The sequence below is a fragment of the Genypterus blacodes genome, unplaced genomic scaffold (assembly GCF_046128005.1).
Source record: "Genypterus blacodes isolate CSIRO-AG114 ecotype Tasmania unplaced genomic scaffold, CSIRO-AGI_Gbla_v1 ptg000073l_1, whole genome shotgun sequence".
Classification (NCBI taxonomy): domain Eukaryota; kingdom Metazoa; phylum Chordata; class Actinopteri; order Ophidiiformes; family Ophidiidae; genus Genypterus; species Genypterus blacodes.
In genome coordinates, this window is record NW_027466883.1 from 1,980,764 (window position 1) to 2,003,485 (window position 22,722).

The 22,722-nt window shown below is 44.8% G+C and overlaps 2 protein-coding genes across 2 annotated transcripts; both read left to right on the plus strand.

The window, feature by feature from the left end:
• Positions 1 to 1,367: 1,367 nt before the first annotated feature.
• Positions 1,368 to 8,488, plus strand: afg1la (AFG1 like ATPase a). The gene is made up of 13 exons (XM_076157855.1): positions 1,368 to 1,503; positions 1,815 to 2,005; positions 2,618 to 2,669; positions 2,760 to 2,861; positions 3,670 to 3,800; positions 3,898 to 3,997; positions 4,162 to 4,220; positions 4,311 to 4,393; positions 4,478 to 4,548; positions 4,640 to 4,740; positions 5,235 to 5,375; positions 5,472 to 5,585; positions 6,893 to 8,488. Exons 1-13 carry the CDS (start codon positions 1,377 to 1,379, stop codon positions 7,028 to 7,030), a joined length of 1,410 nt encoding a protein of 469 aa, XP_076013970.1. The 5' UTR covers positions 1,368 to 1,376; the 3' UTR covers positions 7,031 to 8,488.
• Positions 8,489 to 8,747: 259 nt separating this feature from the next.
• On the plus strand, positions 8,748 to 18,804 carry foxo3a (forkhead box O3A). Its single transcript, XM_076157299.1, has 2 exons — positions 8,748 to 10,054; positions 15,619 to 18,804. The coding sequence occupies exons 1-2, from the start codon at positions 9,509 to 9,511 to the stop codon at positions 16,924 to 16,926; spliced, it is 1,854 nt and encodes a 617-aa protein (XP_076013414.1). The 5' UTR covers positions 8,748 to 9,508; the 3' UTR covers positions 16,927 to 18,804.
• Positions 18,805 to 22,722: the final 3,918 nt, after the last annotated feature.

Below are 22,722 nucleotides of genomic sequence, written 5' to 3' on the forward strand. Positions count from 1 at the left end.
TTGAAGAGCTTGTGTGTGTGTGTATGTACGTACATCAGTACAACATGCACCAGTCCTCCAATCCCCTCCAAGCTTGCCAGAAATAGATAGAGAGGTGTGTTTTTGAAATAGTTAGACATTAGGTGTGAAGGAGACCATGAAAGAGATGGGTCTGGCTCGAGATTTAGGGCCTCATTTTTGGTGGTGTTTGTTGGCAGAGCCGAGTGAGTGTGAGGGAGCATAAACACACACATTACTTTGAGAACTAGTTGGAGAACATATCCAAAGCAAACAAGCCCCATTCCTTTCCAAAGATAAACAATTTTCATCAAGAAAGCCCGTCACTGTCGACAAGCCACAATGCAAAGGACCAGGTATTGGCTGGAGTGAATGAATCTCAAAAAACATCAGCTCACAATTACCTTACGTTAACGCTGTTTCATGTATGAGACCAGGGTAAGGGGTTGGGCTGGGGTTGCACTGAGCACCATTCCTACAATCGACTCCAAGAATCGTCACCGACAGCAAGAAGCCGCACCATGACAGACATGATGAGCCTCCCTTCACCTTTGTCAGGGGGCAGATCCCTGTCTGGCTTGTTTTCCCAATAAATATTAACAAAGGTTAGAATTTGATCTGAATTGCACTCACAACACTGCAACTTTTCAGCGATTCCTCGGCCCACACTAGTCTTTTCATTCAATTCAATTTGAAAATCTGATGAACATCCACTCTCATCAGGTCAGGTTGAATAGCGTTACACTTTGACAGTTATATGTGAGCTGCGCTATCAGATCTCAGAGGGATGCACAGAGGGGTGAACTACTGCCATATGTAAGATTCACAAAGACTCTCCAATAGTATTTCGACATCATCTTTAATTCACAGAATTTCCATAAATGGACATGCCCTATGCATTATTTAGGCTATAAAGTGCGCTGGCCGTCTATAGATCCTATTGGTGATGTGTATTTTTTATTGTGGAGATGGTTGGAGGCCCTTCCTGGGTTAAAACGTCGTATTGTTGTTACAATACAAGCAAATCTGGCCACAATGTGAGCTAGTCCACCTCCATGAGTGGCTTGGCACTTCTGATCTCCAGTCGGTCGATATATGATTTGCCCTCGATCACACTATGACACTTAATGCAGCGTGGAGTGATCAGATACTAAACAAAGTTGCTTGAAATGGCATAGTGTAACCATGGCCTTTGTTTGTGTCACTCTCTTTGCTTGTGTGTGTGTGTGTGTGTTAGTGGGAAAATAATATAATAAGTTGTTATGAAAGGCAAGATGCTGATCTGAACGAAAGAACGCCCCCTTTTGGCGGAAGATGAAAATGCTGTGTAATTTGAATTTTTTAAATAAAGTTACATTGAAAGGCTCATTGAAACCAAGATGGCGGCGTGTTTACCGCTCGCGTCAAAGATGTCACCCTCACTTTCTCCCGGTATAAGCGTCCTCTTAAGAGACCACAACTACTCCAGAAAAGTGTTTCAGACTTTGACGGACCTTTGCAGGCGAGGTGAGACAATTTTCAGCAAACGCTTCGGACGGCGACACTTTGTTCGGTGGTGAAAACACCCCAGAGAAACCGAGCTTTGATTAACCTTCGTTTGTTTACATTCTTAAAATGAACACTAGTGCGATTTTGAATATATGACCTTCTTTCAAAAACTCACCTTGTTGTTTTCTCTGTGCTTTTGGCTTGGTTTCGAAAGTCTTGTCCTGTTCTAACCTCTGATTCTGGTCTAGGAGAGCAAAATAGGCATCAATAAACATCGAATTGAGTGTCTAAACAGGTTAAAAAAGTGCTCGTGTTGTCATTTTTGTTAGGTTACACTGCGAAGCCTCAGCAGGCCGTGGAGGAGAGCAGCTACCGCGGGCCTCTTGATCACTACGCCGGGCTGATCGGAGACGGTGTGCTGCGGGAGGATGAGCACCAGCAAGCGGTGATGCAAAAACTGGACCAGCTGCATAAAACCCTAAAAGGTTACAACAACACTCCGGGATCCATTTTCTCCAAGGTAACGACACCAGACTACGCTGATGACATCATCCTCTGATTCAATGACAATGTATTTAAATGCTGATAAACCCCAGCTGGTATAGATTTATAAACCATAGTCGAAGCTCCTATTGATACTACTACCACACTTTCTACCCTGCACGAGTATATAGAAGCCTCAATTTATTTATAACTTTGATATTAAGACCAGTTATGGGCGTGAGATATCAGGAGCCGACCTGTTCGCTTGATTTCAGGACGGTCAAGGCTTCATAACAACCAAACAGTGGCTCTGATAACTAATAACACTGTCTTCTCAAGCTTAACTTAAACTACCCTTATTTTGCTGAGAGCTCAAACAAGTGAGGGCGCACACACACACAGACACACACACAGACACACACACAGACACACACAGACACACACACACACACACACACACACACACACACACACACAACATGCTTGGCTGTTTGTACACTGCTGCAGGTAGAATGAGACCCAGGATGTACGACCAGACGTCTCTGAGTGTGGCATGGAGGTTAGCAGGGTTAGGGGTCGAGGTAAAAAGCTTGTCAAAATACAAATGTAAAATATAAAAATGTATTTCTCTTTCTTTGTTTTTTTTCAGTTTTTTTCCAAGCCGAAGCCCCCTAAAGGTTACTACATCTACGGAGACGTCGGTAAGGATGGCATCTGTTCATCTCTTCAGACAAACTCCTCTGTGATGTGTCGATGCGTTGGTGCTCATGTTGTGCTTCCTCTCCCTCTAGGCACAGGGAAAACCATGGTGATGGACATGTTTTATTCTCACGTAGAGACGGAAAAGAAGAAAAGGGTGCATTTCCACGGCTTCATGTTGGACGTGCATAAAAGTGAGTCGTCCTCATTTAACCTTTGAATGAATGAATAAATCCTTACATTTATAGACTTGTGAAACGCGACAGTAACGGCAACAAAAGGAGAATTTTTTTGATCAGGTCTGCTCCATAACATGTTTACGTCAACATCTAACACTTGATTTTTACCTGCCCGCACATATCTGACTTGAGGAGGCCTTAATGAGACAGTGTTTTCACTCGGCGTGCATAGTGGCGCTGCAGCAACTCCAGAGATTTCAGAATAAAGCTCCAAATGTAAATAAGAACAAGGAAACACTGACTCTGATTTACCAAGTATGAGGTCGAGTCTGAGAAGCCTCCAACATACTTTGCTGTTAAACGTTACAGTTTTGTCCCAAACGGACTTAATCAGATGCAGTCGGTGCACAACAATACATTTTATAGCCGTCAGTTCAACGCACATGTTCACAACCTGTTTTATTCCAAATATGTTGCACAACGCAGCTCTGTGGTTTCCTGTTTTAGTCCCCACATCTTGTTTATGTTACATTAAAGTGCATTGCTTTCACATTGTGTCATAGGTGCTGCATAGAAACCTCTTAATGTGTGTGGAGCAAACGTCCCCTCCTATGTCCCCGAGCGTCAAATCTCAAGTTTTATGAAGTGTAATGATGAGTAGACTCTTGTGTGATGTCTTGTGTTCTGTCTTTGCCAGTTCATTGTGCCTCGGGTGCAGCAGTTTAAAGTATTCATGCGCATTCATTTGTGCTTCCCATGGTTGGTCGCCACAGTGTGATGAAGAGCAGAGCTAATGTTGATTTGTGCGCTCTGGCCTTTTTAGGGATCCACCGGCTGAAACAGAGTATGCCAAAGAGGAAAGCGGGCAGAATGGCCAAAGCCTACGACCCCATTGCTCCCGTCGCTGAGGAGATCAGTGAGGAGGCGTGTCTACTGTGCTTTGACGAGTTTCAGGTCAATTCTCGCTTCGTCGTCTACGTATTTGTATGTTTTGCTATGGTCTCCCTCTGGAGTGCAGGCGCTGTAACACGGAGTCCGTGTGTTCCTCCAGGTCACCGATATCGCCGATGCTATGATCCTCAAGCAGCTTTTTGAGAATCTATTCCTCAACGGCGTTGTTGTTGTGGCCACGTCTAATCGTCAGCCTCAAGGTGAGCAAGCGAGGAAGCAACGCCACCTATTGTAGAAACTGTTCCCCCCTTTGACTTTCATATTGTTGTCGTCTTACATCCTATTGTTGCACATACGGGTTCAGAATTATAAACAGAATCATCGACGCAAGGAAACTTCATTTAATTTCCCTCTTTTCCCTCAGATTTGTATAAAAACGGCTTGCAGAGAGTCAACTTTGTGCCTTTTATTGCCGTTTTGCAGGTAAGTAAACAGGGAAAGTTGATATGCATGTGAGAATTGAGAGATTTGAAACACTTTAAGCCGACCTGCTGTTCACGATCTCACACGCAGCAATATTGCCAAACTCTTCGCTTGGACTCTGGGATCGATTACCGCAGAAGAAATAGACCCTCTGCCGGAAAACTCTACTTTCTGTAAGAAGTACACAATATAAACGTATCAATTGCATTCATATTCGATTGCTATTTTTTTTTAAACATTTACCACATTTAATGCAGAACAAGCGAGGCGGACGCAGAAGCAGCACTAGATAAGATGTTTGATGAGCTGGCGTATAAGCAGAATGACAGTGAGTAGATTAGATCTTCATGTGTTGAGTGACAGAAATGCAGTTTTGCGTCACGTTGTTGTGTACTTACTCTTCCTCCCTTCCCCCACAGTCACACGGCCCAGAGTGATGAACGTCCACGGCAGGAAAGTCCGTCTGAACAAAGCATGCGGGACCATTGCAGATTGTACTTTTGAGGAGCTGTGTGATAGAGTGAGTGTACACACGCTTCGCTTTTTGCCAAATACGTAGAGATAGATGTGTTGATATAACGGTAATACTCGTTCATAGTCACTATTCATCACTAATCACTGTTCAATGATTCCTCTCTGGATCATTCCCAACACAGTTTGATTGAAATCTGTCTATAGCTTTTTGAGATGCATCCTGCCGACACTCGGACAGACAGACAGATGAGAACCTCCGCGGTCTGCAAGTGTGTGTGTGTGTTATAGCTGGAACTCCTCACTTCACCCAGAATGTCCTGAAGTGCCACGCTGAGCTTCAGATATAAAAAGGAGGAGGTTGGACTGGAACAACCCCAGCAGCTCTCACATGATTCGCCTCCTCACATGAGCCCCTGTGATTCACCGCGTTCCTCTGGTGTCTCACTTTGCCTCCTGCCACCTCCCAGCAGAATGTGAACGATCCGATCTTCAAAGAATACATGAAAGCACCGTACCCACTGCTTGTTCTGTGTGTTTCAGCCTTTAGGGGCCAGTGATTACCTGGAGATCTCCAGGCTGTTTGACACGGTGTTTGTTCGACACATTCCTCTGCTGACGCTAAATAAGAAAACCCAGGCCAGGAGGCTCATAACCATGGTGGACGCCCTCTATGACCAGAAGGTACAACGCATCCCTCACTCCCTCCGTCTACGATTTAAAAACACCGAATGTACGCTTTGTGTTGGGGATGTGATGGATGGTGTGTTCTCGACTCAGGTCCGGGTGGTGATTCTCGCCGATCATCCGCTGGAGAACATTTTCGTACATGAAGAAGGATCTCACGGTCACGACGACGGCCACGCGCTGATGGACGACCTGGGACTGAAAAGGGTAATGGAGAAGAAAAACCTGTTTTCATAGCCAAACCTGTGGTTCAGGTCGGGGGTGTGTGTGTGTGTGTTTCTCGTGGTAGTTGCTCAGAGTCGTCTTGGCTTTGGGCTCTGTTTGTGGGTCCTAAATGTCTTCTACAAGGGAAAACACCTGCCAGATAGTTTGAACTCCTCGATACTTGGTTCAACATCATTCTTGTAGATGTATCTTCTTTCTTAAATCTTGAGCAGTGAGCCGTCTTACTTTGTTTTGTTTCCAGACTCTTTTGGGACTGAATCATTGACAAAATGGCTTAAAAAGTTGGTCTGTTCACTCATTCAGTCCAAACAACAGTCTTATTCGGTTTTCTTTCATGATCCTGACCGAAAGAAAATTCTGAAACAAAAGAAACTACGCCGGGAAGTAGTATGACTTTTTGTTTGAACATTTGTAATATTGAAAAGAGGGTGAAAATCAAAATAACCCACCGATATTTACAAATCCAGGTGGAAATCTGATCATAACAATAAGGTGCAAAGCCAAACGCTCTGTAGTAAACTGGCTTTGAGGAACTCTGGCACACGATTATAGCAGCGGTTACATTTTCCCTCCATTTTTGTCTTCACGTCTCTTCGTCTTACAATGCAATCAAACAGGAAACGCAACATTTTCCCCCACAGAGAAGTAGAGAATCCATTGAAAATCCATCAAAACCAAAGACGAGGAGCTTTACCTTCTCTGTTCTGACGAAGACTTCTAAGAGCCGTTGCTGGTTCATATTGAAAGTATCCTTGGTTGCTTGATATTATGGGATACACTGTTATGCACATTGATTTTGCATTTCATTATGACAGAGTCATAGTGATCGTATCGCCGTTATGTCGTTTTGCCAGCAGGACGTCTCAAAAAGTAGGAGGTGGATTCTGGTCACGTCTTGTCGATAGGTTGGAATTGTGTCAGTTTGTTGACATTTTCATATCTCTGGTAAACTTCAGACAGCAGTTTGTAAGCCCACATCCAGACTCCCGCCCAGATGTGGTGGATTCATACGTATACGCTCAAGACAGGCGTCTGGTTTACGGCATTCCAGCGTGTGCACAAATAAGGTTAGAAACATGAAACTACTACCAATGTGAAGCCAAGACGTGGCAGAACCAGAGGACTGCTTGGCCATGGCAGAGGTACGCTCTCTTTGAGTGGATCCTGGATTTCCGCTCGGCCCTCTGACCGGACATCGGCTCCCCGCTCCCGCAGACGCAAACCACATCCTGATTTTACACCAAACCATATTTTCATTCTCTGTTGTTGTTTTGTTTTTTTTTACACAGGACGAAGCCAGCAGTCTGTCCATCTTCAGCGGCGAAGAGGAAGTGTTTGCCTTCCAGAGGACAGTGTCTCGACTCACGGAGATGCAGACAGAAGAGTACTGGCTGGAGGGTGACAGAAGCGCAAAATCTCAGTTGTAGAGGAAAAAATGTTTGGGGAGGGAAAGTGGACGGCGTTACACAAGCTGTACGCCATAATCCTCCTATTCATCTGCCAAGAACAGCGCAGACAGAACACTACTCCTACTCATCTTATCCAGAACAAACACAACGCGGCTGTTCAGCAGAGAGAACTCTGGCTCGTATCACTGCAAAGTATTTATTGAACTCTTAAAAACCCTTTATCACTCGATTCTGACATTGCACTTTACATAGTGTGTGTGTGGATGATTTGAAGAGGAGCCTTCCTGGTGTTTCATTGTTTGTACTCATTGTACAGGTCCAACTTTGACTTTTTATTTTTGCAGGAAGGAGCCAGGCGACTTTTTGGAAATGGACTCCCAAAGGACTTCTGTGATGATTTTAAATATAATTTATATAATATATAATATGTAATGGACATATGCGTTTGATTTTAATATTATAGGAATCGAAAGTGGCAGCAACTTGGTTCGGGGGATCCGAAGGTGCGTTTATGTTTGTGACGATTTATGGAAATGCTTCTCGGGAGATATTTCTCTTATATTTCACAGACGCCGTGGACGATAACACTGAGCTTCATTCATCTTTGTTTTCATTTTGGCCCATTTAGAAAACTCTGGGGATAGAACACGTGTAGCCTGGGTAAGACTCGCGGCTGTGCAAAGTGGAGAGGAAGCGTTCGAATTGGTTTGAAGTGTAGCGGCGGCGTTATTTACGGGGCCGTGACATTTGTTATGAATCGGTGAATCATGAAGCGTTTTCAGGAGATGAAAATGAAAACAGAAGTGAGTGGGAAGCACCAGTGAGGAACAATATTCACATTTGTGTTACCTGTAAAAGCAAATATATGATTTATGCCCAAATGTGGGGGGGGGGGGGGGTTGAATCGAATGTGTGATGTTTGCAAATATTCATTGATCTTCCTATGATGGAGTCTTCAAGTGAGAGTTGTGTTGTGACAAATGTAACTGATATTCTAACATTCATCTTGCAACAGCAGAAAAGTGAGATTATACTTCATACATTACACTCCTATACTCTATACATTGTACAATACTTTCGACTGTAACCTCATTTCCATTTGAACAATATTTAATTCAAGTAACATTGCTGCAGCTTGAGAAGTATTTTCTGACTTTAGGGGCTCGTCTGCCCAAGAAGTGGAAAGTAGTTTTACTCAAGTAGTACTTTACCTCAATACTGTAGATTTGAATATTTCTATTTTGGAAACGAACACACAGATAGAATCCAATCTTCACAATTGTTACTCAGTTGTAAAATGTACTCAAGGATAGAAATGGAACACTTTAACCTGTAATTGACTATTTCCTTATGATTATGATATAAGTACTTATTTGTTTATACGACTGCTGCCTTTACTGACCCCAATCCACACTTTTAAGGTAAATGGCTGTATACTTTAGGGACTTTGTTATGATCTAATAACATAATATAGCTGGAATTGTCGAAACTTGGAGAAATAAGGTTTGAATCTCCAATTTATGTAATACAAAGTCAAGTAAAAAACCTTCAGGGCTTTTAATGCGACTGACTAATCTTCCATAGTGAGGTTAGTACTTTTACACAGGTTTGAGTGGATGTGGGGTTTTGTGACGCTGCTGGTCAGCTGTGTGTGTGTGTGTGTTTGTGTGCTGTCACTTTAATTTCAGAGCAGTCCAGGGGGCAGGATCGGGCTTCTTTTTTTTTTTTTCTCCTCCTCATGGACTCGTAGCATTTGCGCCAAGCAGCAGCGCAGGCAGCAGAGGATTGAATGAAGTCTCTCTGCAGGCTGAGAGGAGCAGGACACCGAGCTGGCCCTGATCAAGATGCGAGAGCTGTGCAACCGTGAACGCATCATTTTTTAAAGCTGTCGACAAGGCGGATCGGAGCCTCCGCCACATTTCTTCGGCAGTACCTTCGCCAAGCTGCGGGCCCTTTTTTGGGGGGTAAACCATCTCTGCCTCGATGGTCCCTGCACGGGCGACTGGCAGGATCATAAAGAACTTGAGAAAGGAAATGGTCAAGATGGCAGCTGTGTATGGAATGATAAAGCTGCCGTGGAGGCTTTAATGTGGCGGTAGTGCATTGTCTTTGGCATGCAGGTCGCAGGATCGCGTTGCAGGACGCTTGTAAAGGAACGCCGCCTGGATTCCTTCAAGAAACCCTCCGCGCTGACTCTCCCTATGTAACTACACATTAAGCGAACATAGCAATGCATGATCGCAGGGGTGTGTTCCGTACCGGAGGGAAGAGGCTGTTGTGTTAGTGCTGCCGCTCGGTTTTGACCCGTTTTGTTTGGTGCAGATAGACGCCTGAGACGGGGACAGACACGTGCTGTACTGGGCTGCTGCCTGGACATTTGCATACGGTGCATAGTAAATAGAAACAGTCCCGAATCCTGCAGAGCACATTGATGGAATGCGACCTGAGTGATTTTACAGAAACCCTTTGTGCGACCACACTGATAGTGAGATTAACATGGCTGAGGCGCCGCGCAATGGCAATGAACCCCCTTTAAACGTGGAGATAGATCCGGATTTCGAGCCCCAGAAGAGGCCACGCTCCTGCACTTGGCCCCTGCCCCGTCCGGAGTCTGGTGCGGGCAAACCCGGGACAAATGACACTGACGTAATCCCTGAAGAGGAGGATGATGAGGGTGACACGGGGAGCGGCGCTGCTCAGCAAGCCAGCGGTGTTTGCGCTAAAGCCCGGGAGCTCGGCGGCTCCTCCTCGCAACCCGTGGAAGTCCAGCGAGGAGCCTGCAAGGAGGAACCCGCCGACGGCTCCCCGTCCTCCGCACAAAGCCTCACCACGGCCCCGGGCGGCTCCGCGTCCCAGCAGCTGAGGAAGTCCTCGGCCCGCAGGAACGCCTGGGGGAACTACTCCTATGCAGACCTCATCACTCAGGCCATCGAGAGCTCCCCGGAGAAACGGCTGACCTTGTCCCAGATCTACGACTGGATGGTCCGGTCTGTGCCGTACTTCAAGGACAAAGGCGACAGCAACAGCTCTGCGGGCTGGAAGGTGAGCGGTGACATGCCTGCGTGTCACAACAGAGAGCACAAGCCACTGTGGGGAACAAAACACACAACACACACAACACACACACACACCAATACACCCCATAGAGATCCACAGGTCACACACAGGAGCAGGGGGGCGTCCACACGACTTCTCTTCGAAAATACTTATTACTTAATACTTATTATTTTCATGGATTTGGGGGGAAATGCAATGAATATTTTTTTTTAAATATTTAGTATTTTACGTGTTTTTTTTAGGATTTTTAAAACTTTATATTTCATTGTTTTTATTCACTTGTCTTTCTTCATATTTTAGTGTAGTGGATATTTGTAAACCTTAAATTTGAAATGAAAAACTAATTCATTAGTATAGTATTTATTTATATTTGTATGTAGGAGAATGCTGGGTTGATGGAAGGTCATGGCAGAGACACACGCATGTGTCTGAAGCTGTCAGATAGTCCAGTGCAGACTATCAGCAGTTGTGATGTGTGGCTGCTTGATAGACGCACAGGGTCAAAAGATTCTATATATTTATGACCCAACCACTGCTCAGTACACAAGTTTGTGCTAAAGCCCAAATATGTGGTTTTAGGCCCATATCAATATTTGATAGTTTAAGAAATTAAATAACATGTCAGTCTATTTTCACGACACAAGCATACATTTCTTACACAGATAGATTATTGTAAACTATAATTTCAGTTTTGTTTTGCATATCAGCCAAGTTACACATTCCTACTGACGTGATAAGATACCAGCCAATACAATCAGCGTCTGATGTTAGTATTACTACACCTAACAAACAGAGAGAGTCAATGAAAAGCAAACTAGTAATAACCACAACAGAGAGACAATCAAGCAGAGCAGCCTCACTGTGGGCTGAACTGCACTCTGTAGTCCTGTAGTGGTTTCTTAGGAGCTGCAGTGGGGCTCTGCTTGTGTTTGATTTTAAGGATTAGTTCAGCCTGGAAAACCAATTCATCTGTCATGGAATCGAGTCTGATGAAAGCTCTGAGCTTTGCAGGAATTAGATGGGGGAGAAAAACTGTAAATAGGTTTGTAATCCCGTACGACTTTGGTTGTGCCTGGTCCCTGCTTTATTTCATGAAGAAATGACTTTGAAGATGAGCACATTTTTCTCTCAAACATCATCAGATTTTTGCCGCGCAATTCCTCCAAATAACCGAACAATCAAATCTTTGGATCGTGTCCCCGTTTAGTGGTGTTCAGTTTCGTGTGTTCGTAGATATTGTCTTGCACAGGAAATGGTTAATGTTAGGTTTCAGAAGTGCTGACACCAGCATTTCCTTGGAGATGCTTTTTAGCTGTGTGTGACATTCTGCAATCAGCTTAAAGCTCGGTGATCTGCATGAGGGCTGGGAGGGACGCTGAGCCAAATGTCCTCTGCATGTCCAGCCTGGGACAGAAGCAAAAAATAAATCCAGACCCATCACACCTCTCTCTCTGCCATTAGCAAGCCATGATAACACACAGGTCCCAGACTCCACACTGAGATGTTTGTGTGTGTGTGTGTGGCTGTAGCAGCAGGTTAAATGTCCTGGTTAATTGTAACTATTCAGCTGTGATGGATGGTCAGTCAGCGGTGCAGGCTGCTGCGTGCCCCCCTGTCATTTCATGCGGCCTGGGTACTAGAATCAATCAGCTGACCATAAATTATGTAGGTCAGTGTGTAGCAGTGAGAGGAGCTCAGTGTTTGGCTTCGGATCTGGCTGTGGCTGAACTGGCGTTTTTCCAGTCCTGCTCAGAATGAGGCTTTGCTCAAAGGCTGCTGCAGCACTGCTGTGGCTGCGTGGGGGAGGGGAAGGCAGGAGTTTGCTCTTTGTGATGTATCCTTAAACGCTCTATGCTCACACTGTACGTACCTGGACACAATCTGGGAAACAGAAACTTTAAAAAAAGGCTCTGACTCAGTGTCCAATAAACACTGAAACCAGCAGTATTACAGGGATATTGTGTAATAATAGTCTTTGATTATACTCCAGTTAAGGCTTTTGTGTGTATATATATATATATATATATATATATATATATATATACATATACATGTATTTCCTCACCCAGCAGACTGCTCATGCTTCCATTAATCAACAAAAGCTATTGGTCCATGTATCCATCTTGCTCAAATCTTTGCCTTACAGACAAAAATCTTGCTGTTGCTTGCATGTAAACAAACCAAATGTAAATTGAATCCCTCTGGCTTTTTAATGTTTTTGTTTTTCTAGAAACCTCAGATAAAAGAGGTAATCTGAGGACGTTGCTCTGTGCTCTGGGTACTTGTTACAAAGCTTTCCTCGCTTCTTTGACCTTACACAATAAACACGTTGAATATACCGCAAGCAAAAATGTCAACATTTGTAGCAGTGTAATGCACAAATTCTGGCCTGATAAATGACCACACACTTAAATCAGCAGTATTTTGTCCTTTAGTGCAGGCTGTTGAATTGTTAATGAGATAAGATAAAATACTTTATTTTGGTCAGATCACATGCAATTCACAATGTTTATCACAGGTAACTTGAAATTTGTCTTGCACCCCATTCTACGGCGCCCCTGAAGCAGTTGGGGGTTGGGTGCCTTGCTCAAGGGCACCAAGGGCAGTGCCACGGCAGCTGGAGAGAGAACTCTCCAGCTGCCAGTCCACTTTCTTGGTCCTCACATGGACTCAAACCGGCCACCATCGGGTTCCCAGCTGAGTCCCCTATGGACTGAGCTACTGCCGCCCCGTTTGCATTATATTGTAAGTACTGTATACAATTCATGCTCAGTTAACGAGACAATGAACATATTGGATTTTGGATTGCACACCAGGTGGATTAGTGACATTAATATATTCTTTAACCGAGTGTAGGTTGCACAATATTTATTACTTAATATTACTTGCTTACCAATATTCAAATGCTTCCTGCTTTCTTACAGTGTGTAGACGCTTTGCTGCTTGCTCTCGCCTCTGTTTGCATTTTTCTGCCGATATTCTTGTTTTCCTTTCATAAGAGCCTACAAGCAGCGACTCCTGGATACTCACCGGGACTGTAAAATCTTTTGTAGATATAGTAGGCTATTGCGATATTGCGATAACTTTTTCTGACCACCTCAGGAGTACGCGAGTGTGGCCTACCAACACCACAAGCCTGCTGCGGTGCCTGGAAAAGTGGTACTTAGCTAAAGCTAATTAGCAGCAGGTTGCCTCCCTTCTCCACGGATGACTATCCCAAACTTCTACAGAAGATTGCAGTGCTGGAAACAAAAATTCACACGTTAGAAGTGAACGTGGAAGTGAATGGGCTGTGTGGGAAGGAGACCACTTTACCAATGTGTCAAAGCAGTGGACAGGAGCATGCTAACACACAGCCAGTTAGCAACATTAGACTACTAAGAAACAGGAGGGCCGTGTGGGTAATAAATCTTCGGGTGGTAGTCCTCCCCGGAACGCTCTTGGTGCAAAGAGTAAATCATTTCCCTGGGAACTGAGAGGACGACTAACAGGCAGAACCCCAACACCTTGACATCTGCGATGCAACCAGCTGGCCTGCATTATCATCCAGGCAGAGCGCTTCTTCAACCCCTGTACTTGGTAGGGCAGAGACCTCATCCTCACACAGCAGGGTAAGGATTGAAAATAAGTCAGAAAGTAGAAGGCTGAAGGGAAAGCTAACGACTCTAGACTCTAGAATATTCTATCACTTGGAACCAACTGTAGTTTGCATCCCCATGATGTGCCCTAGGAGTTCCCAAGAAGTTCCCTCTGTGGCTGTATTTACACCGTGGGAACCATGACGTCATCATCATGGATGAGTGTGTATAAATTGGTGGAAACACGGGCGGGTTTGTTACATAGCACCTTGTTTCCACGGATACTGAACAGAACTGGTTCTAGAAACGGAGCTTTGTTGGTGTAAAAGCAGAATGTGTGCTTTTATTAGGACGTTACTGACATTGGCCACATGTGTCATTTGTTCCCAGTAACACAAAGGCAGAAGTGTTCTGGAGTTAATAGACACTGTTGGTTTTTGGAGATGTGCCTGTAGTATACAAACATAGCTTGCATAGCAGTAAGAGAACTTCACCAAACATAATGTAGTCATCGGCATTCGGGCACCTTGATTGTTTTGGGTTTTGCCATAATGCAAGAACTGCAGCAAGAGGTTTCTTTCCATCAGGTTTGTTTAGAAACGCATCAGTAAAACCTCTGAACACGTGAATATGTTCGGCTGTGACATTTTGTGTGACGTCTCTCTTCATCTCGTTGCCATTTCTCAGCCCACTACCCCAGATGTATCTACTTTTAATTAACAGCATCGCCTTTGATTGCAAAATACACTCGTGAAAATGGATGTTTGCCCTGTTAGAGTGGGAGGAAAGGGTTTGGTGAAGGCCACTTAGCAGCAGAAATGAGTCACAAATCTAACCTAAGTCATACCTAAATGACTCACGAATGGTAGGTGGATAAAGACAGAAGAAGAATATCTACCAGGTACCTTGTGTGCCGCGTTTCGTAAGTGAAGAAAGCATTTGTTTATTCACATAAGCCTTAAATTGGTTTTAACAATGGGCTTTGCCAGAGCTTTGATGTCAGCAGGTCGTTGCGTTGACTCAAACTGTACGCGAGAGTCTGTGATCAGTCACTCATTAGAGCAGGAGAATCTTCCCTCAGAGCTGCTGTGTGAGTGTGAAGTCTGGTTGAAGTTGCCGCTGCAGGGGGGGGGGGGGGGGGGGGGGGGGGGGTTGTGTTTTCATCTGCATTTGTTTGGTTGTTTAGTAGGAAAGGGGCAGATTTGGATGAAAGATTTGATTAGATCTTCAAAATGGGGAATTGTGTCTGCTTCTCGAACTAAGACACCAATCTTAATGAGAAAAAAGACGTGTGTATGGACAACATCAACACAGTCGCAGTCACAATTATGTCTAGAAACACGCATCTTCCCCTCATGTGTAGCTAATAAGATGCTCAGTTTTCATTCATCAAGTTCATGACGTTAAAGTAATGCACATTTTCTTATTTAGCGTTGGATTATCGAGATGTGTCTTTTAAATTGGGATTTGAAGGGGACCAGTGCTCCGTCTGAATGTGGCCTTCAGGCTGCAGACATCACTGCAGTCTCTCCTCTCTTGCTGCAGTGTCGGTCGCTCAGGCTCCAGCTGTTTAATTTTGTACATGGTTGGGAAGATCTCCAGGGAAATCCTGTGGACCTTTTGTAGCAGCCAGAAATGGGTCACAGTGTGAGGTGCAGGGACGTGTCTCTTACACACTGCAGTGTTCAGATTCTTCACCATATTTTGTACTGTGATGGTACCAGATGTTCCTTTGTGTCGAAATCTGCTCACAGCTTTGGTTGTTGCTCATTAATGGTCCTCATTTTTCAGTTAAGTGATTAAAACATATATGATGAATATCGAGTGTTTCTCAAAACAGTGTTGCATGTCATCGCTCTGCATTCATATATGCAGAGACTTTAAATGTCTCTTTGATAAGCATGTTATGTTTCTATGTATTTGAATTAAAGCTGAATATGTATTAATGTTTTCATTTGCTTTTCATTTCAGAACTCCATCCGGCACAATCTATCCCTCCATAGTCGCTTTGTCAAAGTCCAAAATGAAGGAACTGGGAAAAGCTCCTGGTGGATGGTCAACCCAGAGGGCGGGAAAGGAGGCAAGGCACCACGGCGACGGGCTGTTTCCATGGACAACAGCAAGTACATCAAGGGAGCCAGAGGACGAGCCACAAAGAAGAAAGCCTCCTTGCAGGCCGCCCAAGACGGCAGCTCGGAGAGCTCGTCCAGCCTTTCCAAGTGGACCGGAAGCCCCACCTCCCGCAGCAGTGACGAGCTGGATGCCTGGACAGACTTCCGCTCCCGGACCAATTCCAACGCCAGCACACTCAGTGGTCGTCTGTCCCCCATCCTGGCCAACCTGGAGCTTGATGAGGTCCCTGATGATGACTCGCCCCTGTCCCCCATGCTGTACTCCAGTCCCAGCAGTATGTCCCCCTCCACAGGGCCCACAGGGCTCTCTGACCTGGCAGGTACTATGAACCTCAACGACGGGCTCTCCGACAACCTTATGGACGATCTCTTGGACAACATCAGCCTGACCGCATCCCAGCAGCCTCCTCCTGGAGAGGAAGACAGCGGAGCCAACGGTCAGGGGAGCTCTGTGTTTACTTTCAGCTGCTCAGGAAGCAGTCTGGCTAGTCCGTCTGGCAGCTATGGGCCCAACCCTCTTTTTAGCCCACCGTCCATCACAAGTCTGCGGCAGTCCCCCATGCAGACCATCCAGGAGAACAAGCAGACCACCTTCTCCTGTATCTCCCACTTCGGCGAACACCAAACTTTGCAGGATCTGCTCAGCCTGGAGTCCCATAGCCCCACCAACGTCTTGCTCACCCAGTCAGACCCGCTGATGTCGCAGGCTAGCACCGCCATCGCTCTGCAAAACTCCCGCCGAAATGCCATGCTGCTCCGCAAAGACCACCTGTTACTGAACCACGCTGGCGCAGGTCAGACCCAAAGCTCCTCATTGCCTGGTTGGCAAGCTGGCTTGTCAGCCTCTGACACTGGAGGTTTGGACTCTGGTCACAGTGACACCAAGCAGAAGCTTCTGAAGTCTCCCAGCAAGAACATCTCTATGCAGCTCGGCCCAGACCGCTTTCCTGCCGATCTGGACCTGGATGTGTTCAACGGCAGTCTGGAATGCGACATGGACTCCATCATTCGCAACGAACTGATGGATGCTGATTGCCTGGACCTGAGCTTTGATTCTCGCATCTCCTCCGCCCAGAACGCAAACAGGAATTCAGGAAGCTTCTCCAGCCCCAAACAGACCTCGCCCCAAACCTGGGTCCCCAGCTGAAAAGGTCCTCAGAGCGCCGCCTGATGGAAAAAATGGGAACATGTATATTGGGGTTCATTGTCCTCATTGTGCAACTAGAGGGAAGAAAAAATATAAAAGTGTATTCATGTAGTGTTCTCCCATTATTTTTAATGTCAGACATTATGTTTGGTACTGTATTTTAAGTGTCTCAGACACATCGTCGTGTCTTCACAGCAGAGAAAAGATCAATATGAACTATATAACTGACTGGAAAGGAACTAAGGGACATTTAGTGAAAGCAGTGTGACAAGTGTCAGCGCGTGTTAGTCTCAGGGAATCACTCATATCACAAAGTGAAACATGAAACTGAGGATGAATTATGTTTCCACTCTGCTCTCTCTCCTCTTTCATACCTAAACCAACATGTTTGCCAAACCAGCTGTCGGCGTCTTGTGTCTGACAGCCTGTTTACAGAACAAGCTGCAGAGAATGTTCCATTATGTTCCATTGGAGGATACTTGATAAGCTTTTAAGTTTCTTTAAGAGACGTAGCCTAAACGGACTCAACGACTTCAAAATCAAGTGTTAAAGAAAAGCTTTTTTTTTCTTTTATGTTCCCCTCCACACCCCTTTGATGCACCGAGTCATGCACCAAATATCAATCTATAGGTAATATGTTATCAAGATGTAAAATGATGGACATTGTGTGGTTTTTGTATGTAATGTTTTATTTTTAATTTAGCAAGTTTTACCCTGTGATTTTAGTGACTTTACTGTGAATTCTGTTCCTTCTGAAGGTGCATTACTGAAGTAAATATGATGTTTCTGCTGCAGCTCCTCCCCCCTCCCTCCCTCCCCCCCCTCCTCACTTACTGCAATATTGGAAGTACTGCTCAGTATTCAAAGTGTAGGACAGAATTAAGGTCGGTGTTTAGCTATAAGTACACATGTAGGACTTTTTTGCTACTGGAATCAAATACACACACACGCACCCGCCGATTCTGCAGCGCTTGGACACAACTCCAAACGTTTTGGCGTTTTAATTTGAAGGAGTATTTGGTGCTATAAATAAGGAGATAGCAGGGAGTGGCTGCAGATGGAGCAGCGTTGGTAGCCTCCCTTTGTTATCAGCGTCACAGCAGGTGGAAGACGCGTTAGAACGAACTGCTACAGTATTTTAAATCTTGCCAAAATATTTCTGTATTTACATAAATGGGACTAAGAGGATAAACAGTGTATAGACGATAGGAATCAGTGCTTTAAGAGCAAACATAATCAACATCAGCACAGTTTTTGTAGGAACAGCAGGATACATTTTAGTTTACTTTTATTTATTCTCAGTTCAAGGGCCTTTCTATGAAATTGTGTTGCTTAAATCGAACCATTTCAGGGGACGTGATGAATCTTGTTTATTTATTTTCTTCTCCCCCCCCCCCTTCGTCGCTTCTGTTCTTAACCAGGTACTGTGTTAAGGTATTTATTTTTGGATAAACACCTTTAACACGATGTTATTGTCCTCTAACCTTTCCATTTTTTATCCCTGATGTTGATGTGACACAACAATAATGCAAATTGTTTCCATTGGCTCAGTTTTTTTTGTTTTTTACAGGGACATTCTGCACCATCGTGCTTCCACATGTACTGTTATTTATTGTAGCTTCAAACAGCTGATTTCAGCTTTCAAATACAATGAACCAACTTGAAGCTTCTTTTTTTTTTTAAATATGATTCCAGTTCACATCTTTGCTTTATTATTTTTTTGTTTAACACTCACTGCCATTGTCCAACGCGTCATTTCTTCCTATTGCTCCTACAAAACAAAAACACACATCAAGTTGACATTGCCAGGTGTATTTCCAATTCTTATCTCGGTTGTAAATGCGATGGTGCATGTAAATAAAGCTTAAAGAACCACCAGCCAGAAGTTTTTGATACGCCTTCTTTTTATTTTTATCCCTAGAGAGGAATTGCACAGCTGCAGAATTGACTCTGCAGGCTCCACAGAGGTGATTTGCTATTGGATAATTACATCATCAGCTAAGAGCCAATCACGTGCTGTATCCAAGAAGACTAGCCGCGCTGCGATGAAGTCATGGCTTTTGAACGCAGGATGCATGATTTTGCTCCTGGAACTTCTGCATAAACAATGGCGGCACCGTGCATGTTTCTATGTCCGCGTCGGTCATTTGTGCTGCAGTCTGATTAGTGGAAAGCAAAGCGGCCAGCAGCTGTGACATTGAATCCTCCTCACAGCTGACGGCTCTAATGAAGCGTTAGAGCCCTCTACAGATCAGATGCAGCCACTGTGTTAGACGGACAGGAAATGGGAGAGGAAGCTCCACTGCAGGGATTTTCGTCTCCATGGAAACAGCACAACACGTCAGCATGGTGGCAGAGATTCGGTGTTTGGATTGAAGGAGATGTGTGTGAATGTCTGATATGTTATATGTCCTCAATTAAAACGTTTGTCTCTCCGAATTTAGGTTGTAAACATGTTAATCCTGAATGAGGAATGAGAAGTGTGAAGTGTTTGGTGAGCAGCCATGGCAAACGAGTACACAGCTTCCTCCTCGCTGAAAGTGGAGCAGATGGAGGCAGGGCTGTCCCATCAGCTCTCAGAGCTCCGGGCAGAAATCGAGGAGAATGGATTTCCCCCGGGATCGTCGGCCACCAAATCTTACAGGTGTGTGCGTGTGTGTGTGTGTGGCTGATGTTTGTGACTGTGTTTATGATGTGCACTCCTGGGTCAGATCAGGGTGGTTAAGTAACTTCTAGAACTGCTTAAGAAAGTGCCAGACAGGAGGAATCCTTCACAAATCAATGAATTTCTCAGTGAAAACATCAAATCTGGAAGAGTAGTGGTGTTCAAGTATGATTTATGACTTTTCTGAAGCGGTTACAGCGCCACACGCAGGACACTCTGAGTAAATCATGACACGGCACAGGCCTCAAGCACACTGTCAAAAAAGTTGATTATGTTTCAGAACGGTGTTTTAAACAGGAGTTGCATTCAGGTACATAACAATTAGAACAAAGGACTTAAAGGGAACAAAATATGCTTTTTGTTATTTTTGCTCATTTATATAGTTAATACAATAGGGAGTGTGTGAAACAAATGCATTCAAATTGTCCTGAGGGCTTCAATAACCTGGTGACATCATCACATAACATATTTGAATGATCTTTTACATATAAAATGCATTGCAAAGGTGTCAAAATAAAGCCCTAAACATGTCAATCTGAAACAATGTTACAGCTGGAGGAAGGAATTACAATGCGATTCCTTTGCATTTGTGTAAAAATGTGTTGAATCTTAAATAGCGTGTTCAGACTTCAGTGTTCTATGGCTTCGTACTCATTCTGAGCTTTGTTTCAGCTCCGTTCCGCCTCCCGTAGACGTTTCTGTCCTCCGTGCAGAGAGGGAGGAGGCACTGAGGAGAGGACTTCAGGTCAGAATGAGCATCAATCTTATTTCTGTCACACACCACTGATCTTAAAAGTCTGGTGGCTACGGGAAATTAATTTGTTAATTTCTAGGTCAGGAAACTTTCAAGGTGAATTGCACTGTGTTGTGTTGTGTTTTGTTGTTTGCAGGTGAGTGAAGCTCTGCAGGTTGAGTCTCAGGCCGATGTGATGCACAGAGAGCTGGAGAGCTGCCTGAGACGGGAGTACACCGCCGACAGCCTGCCGCTTCTACTGCACCAGGTAGAGCAAAGAAACACCCTGGAGAATGGAGAGATGTGACTTTAAGAAAGAAAAAAAGTGATTAAATGGTTTCCTTGTTTTCTTCCTGCAGTTTTTTACAGACAGGTCATATCACTTGGCTCAGGTCAGGTATCTGCTCATGCTGCGCTGGAGGAGATTCTGCCGCCACACCAGCGTCCTTGAGAAGCTCTATCCTCATTACAAAGTGAGGAATTCAACAGGAAAACAGGAAATAAACCCAAAATTCCACCTTAAATCCTATCCGCTTGTACTGTAGGATCTGGTCTCAGGTTTGGTGAGTGAGTATGAAGATGCGGTCCAGAGGGCTCGCAGGCTGGCGCTGAGCAGAGAGAAGATCCTGACCGGCAGAGGAAACCTGGCCGGCCTGGTCGCTCGGGACGACGCGGCCGTTTACCTCCGCTGGCTCATCTGCCACCTGCACTCGGTTCAACACGTTCATAACTTCCTCAGGGTAACAAAACAAACATCCTCATAGCTGTGAGACTGAATGATTCATCTCTTACAACACTGATTTCCTTATTTGAGTGTAATTTAACTCCATTCTGTTCATTTTACCAAAAGAATCAATCATTATTCTTGAATTTTCTCAATTATTCCCTGGATTTCTCACAATTTTAAAGCTTTATCCCAGTTTTTTCAGGATTATTCCCAGTATTTGACAGATAATAACGACCTAAAAGGGTTACTCTAGACTTTCCATGATTAATTCTAGGACAATTCCTTCCTTAAACTCATTAAACAGGTGTTGCACTATATGCCAGCATGTGAAAGGAAGGATGAGAAGTTGCAGCCTAAGGAGAGACAACACACTGATGGTGAGAACGCATACCAGCATCATTTCATTCTGCATGTGGAGCGCTGCTATCATGGTAATCACTGCTTCTATCAAACTACAGGACCTGCAGAAATGACAGGGAAAGTCCCCATACACACCGTCGCACTGGACCAGTTTCATCCTGAGCTGCAGTCGCTGGTTTCTCATTTTCACCTGGATTATGATGCTACAAAAACCCAGACCACAGCGCAGGAGATGGAGCTGTTCAGCCTGGTAATGTTGCCATGAATCATTCAGTGAAACAACAACAACAAAAAATCGATTCTCAGCAATATGTGAAGCTGGTGTGAATCATCAGTCGGTAAACCCTTTGAGTAGGTGTGGACGGAGTTCAGACGGATCTTCAGACAGCAGGAGCAGATGAGGACTTTCCCTCCATACGATGGCACGGAGGTCAACGGAATCCAGTGGGGGAGGAGGAGTGCAAACACGGCGCTGAGGAAGGAGGCCAGCTGGGGTCCCTTCATTCAGGTCTGCAGGGAGACTTCTAACACAGCTCAAACAATCATAAGAAAAGCCATTGGGTGCCATTTACTGTGATTCCTAAGTTGATCGAAACAAAACAAAGACTCACGTTAGAAGACGCTGTTCTTTACTTCCATAATCCACTTTTCTCAGTCGCCCTTTCCATGTGGTCCAGGTTTTCTGTCTATGGCCTTTTCTTCCCCGTTTGTCCTGCAGGTGAAGCCCAGGCGAGATCCGTGGCAACAGAAACTCATCACCAAGCTCAAAGAGAAGAAATGTGTGGACGAGTTTCTGCAGATGCACTGCAGGTTTCTTCAGGTAACAACGATTCCTCCAAATCACTGCTGCTTCTTTCTCCAAGTGAAATTAGATAGTAGATATGAAGGGTTAGTTAAAAATGATCCTGCACAAACTCACACAAGCTCATCTCCCTCTCTGGTGGACTGACGTGTCTCTGATCAGGTCTCTGATGTGCTCACCGTGGGTTCGGCTCTCAGAGATCACGCTGCACATGCCGGTGACCTCCAAACCGCTCAAACCTCATCAGGCTCACAAACCACCAGCACAAAGCCATATGAGACCTCAGAGATCTGGAGGAGCGTTTACAATGCTGCCAATCTCACTCAAGTGGGTTTAAACCAATTTTCCGTCTCGGGATCGCTCAATCCTGCTAATGGACATTTTATGAAGAGTGACATTTTCCTCTTTAGGAGACGAATAGAAGAGGAGATGAGGATCAAAGGAGTCTGAAGAGTAAAACCACAGATACAAAAAGTGAAAGGTGTGTACTCGACAGCTTTGCATCATAT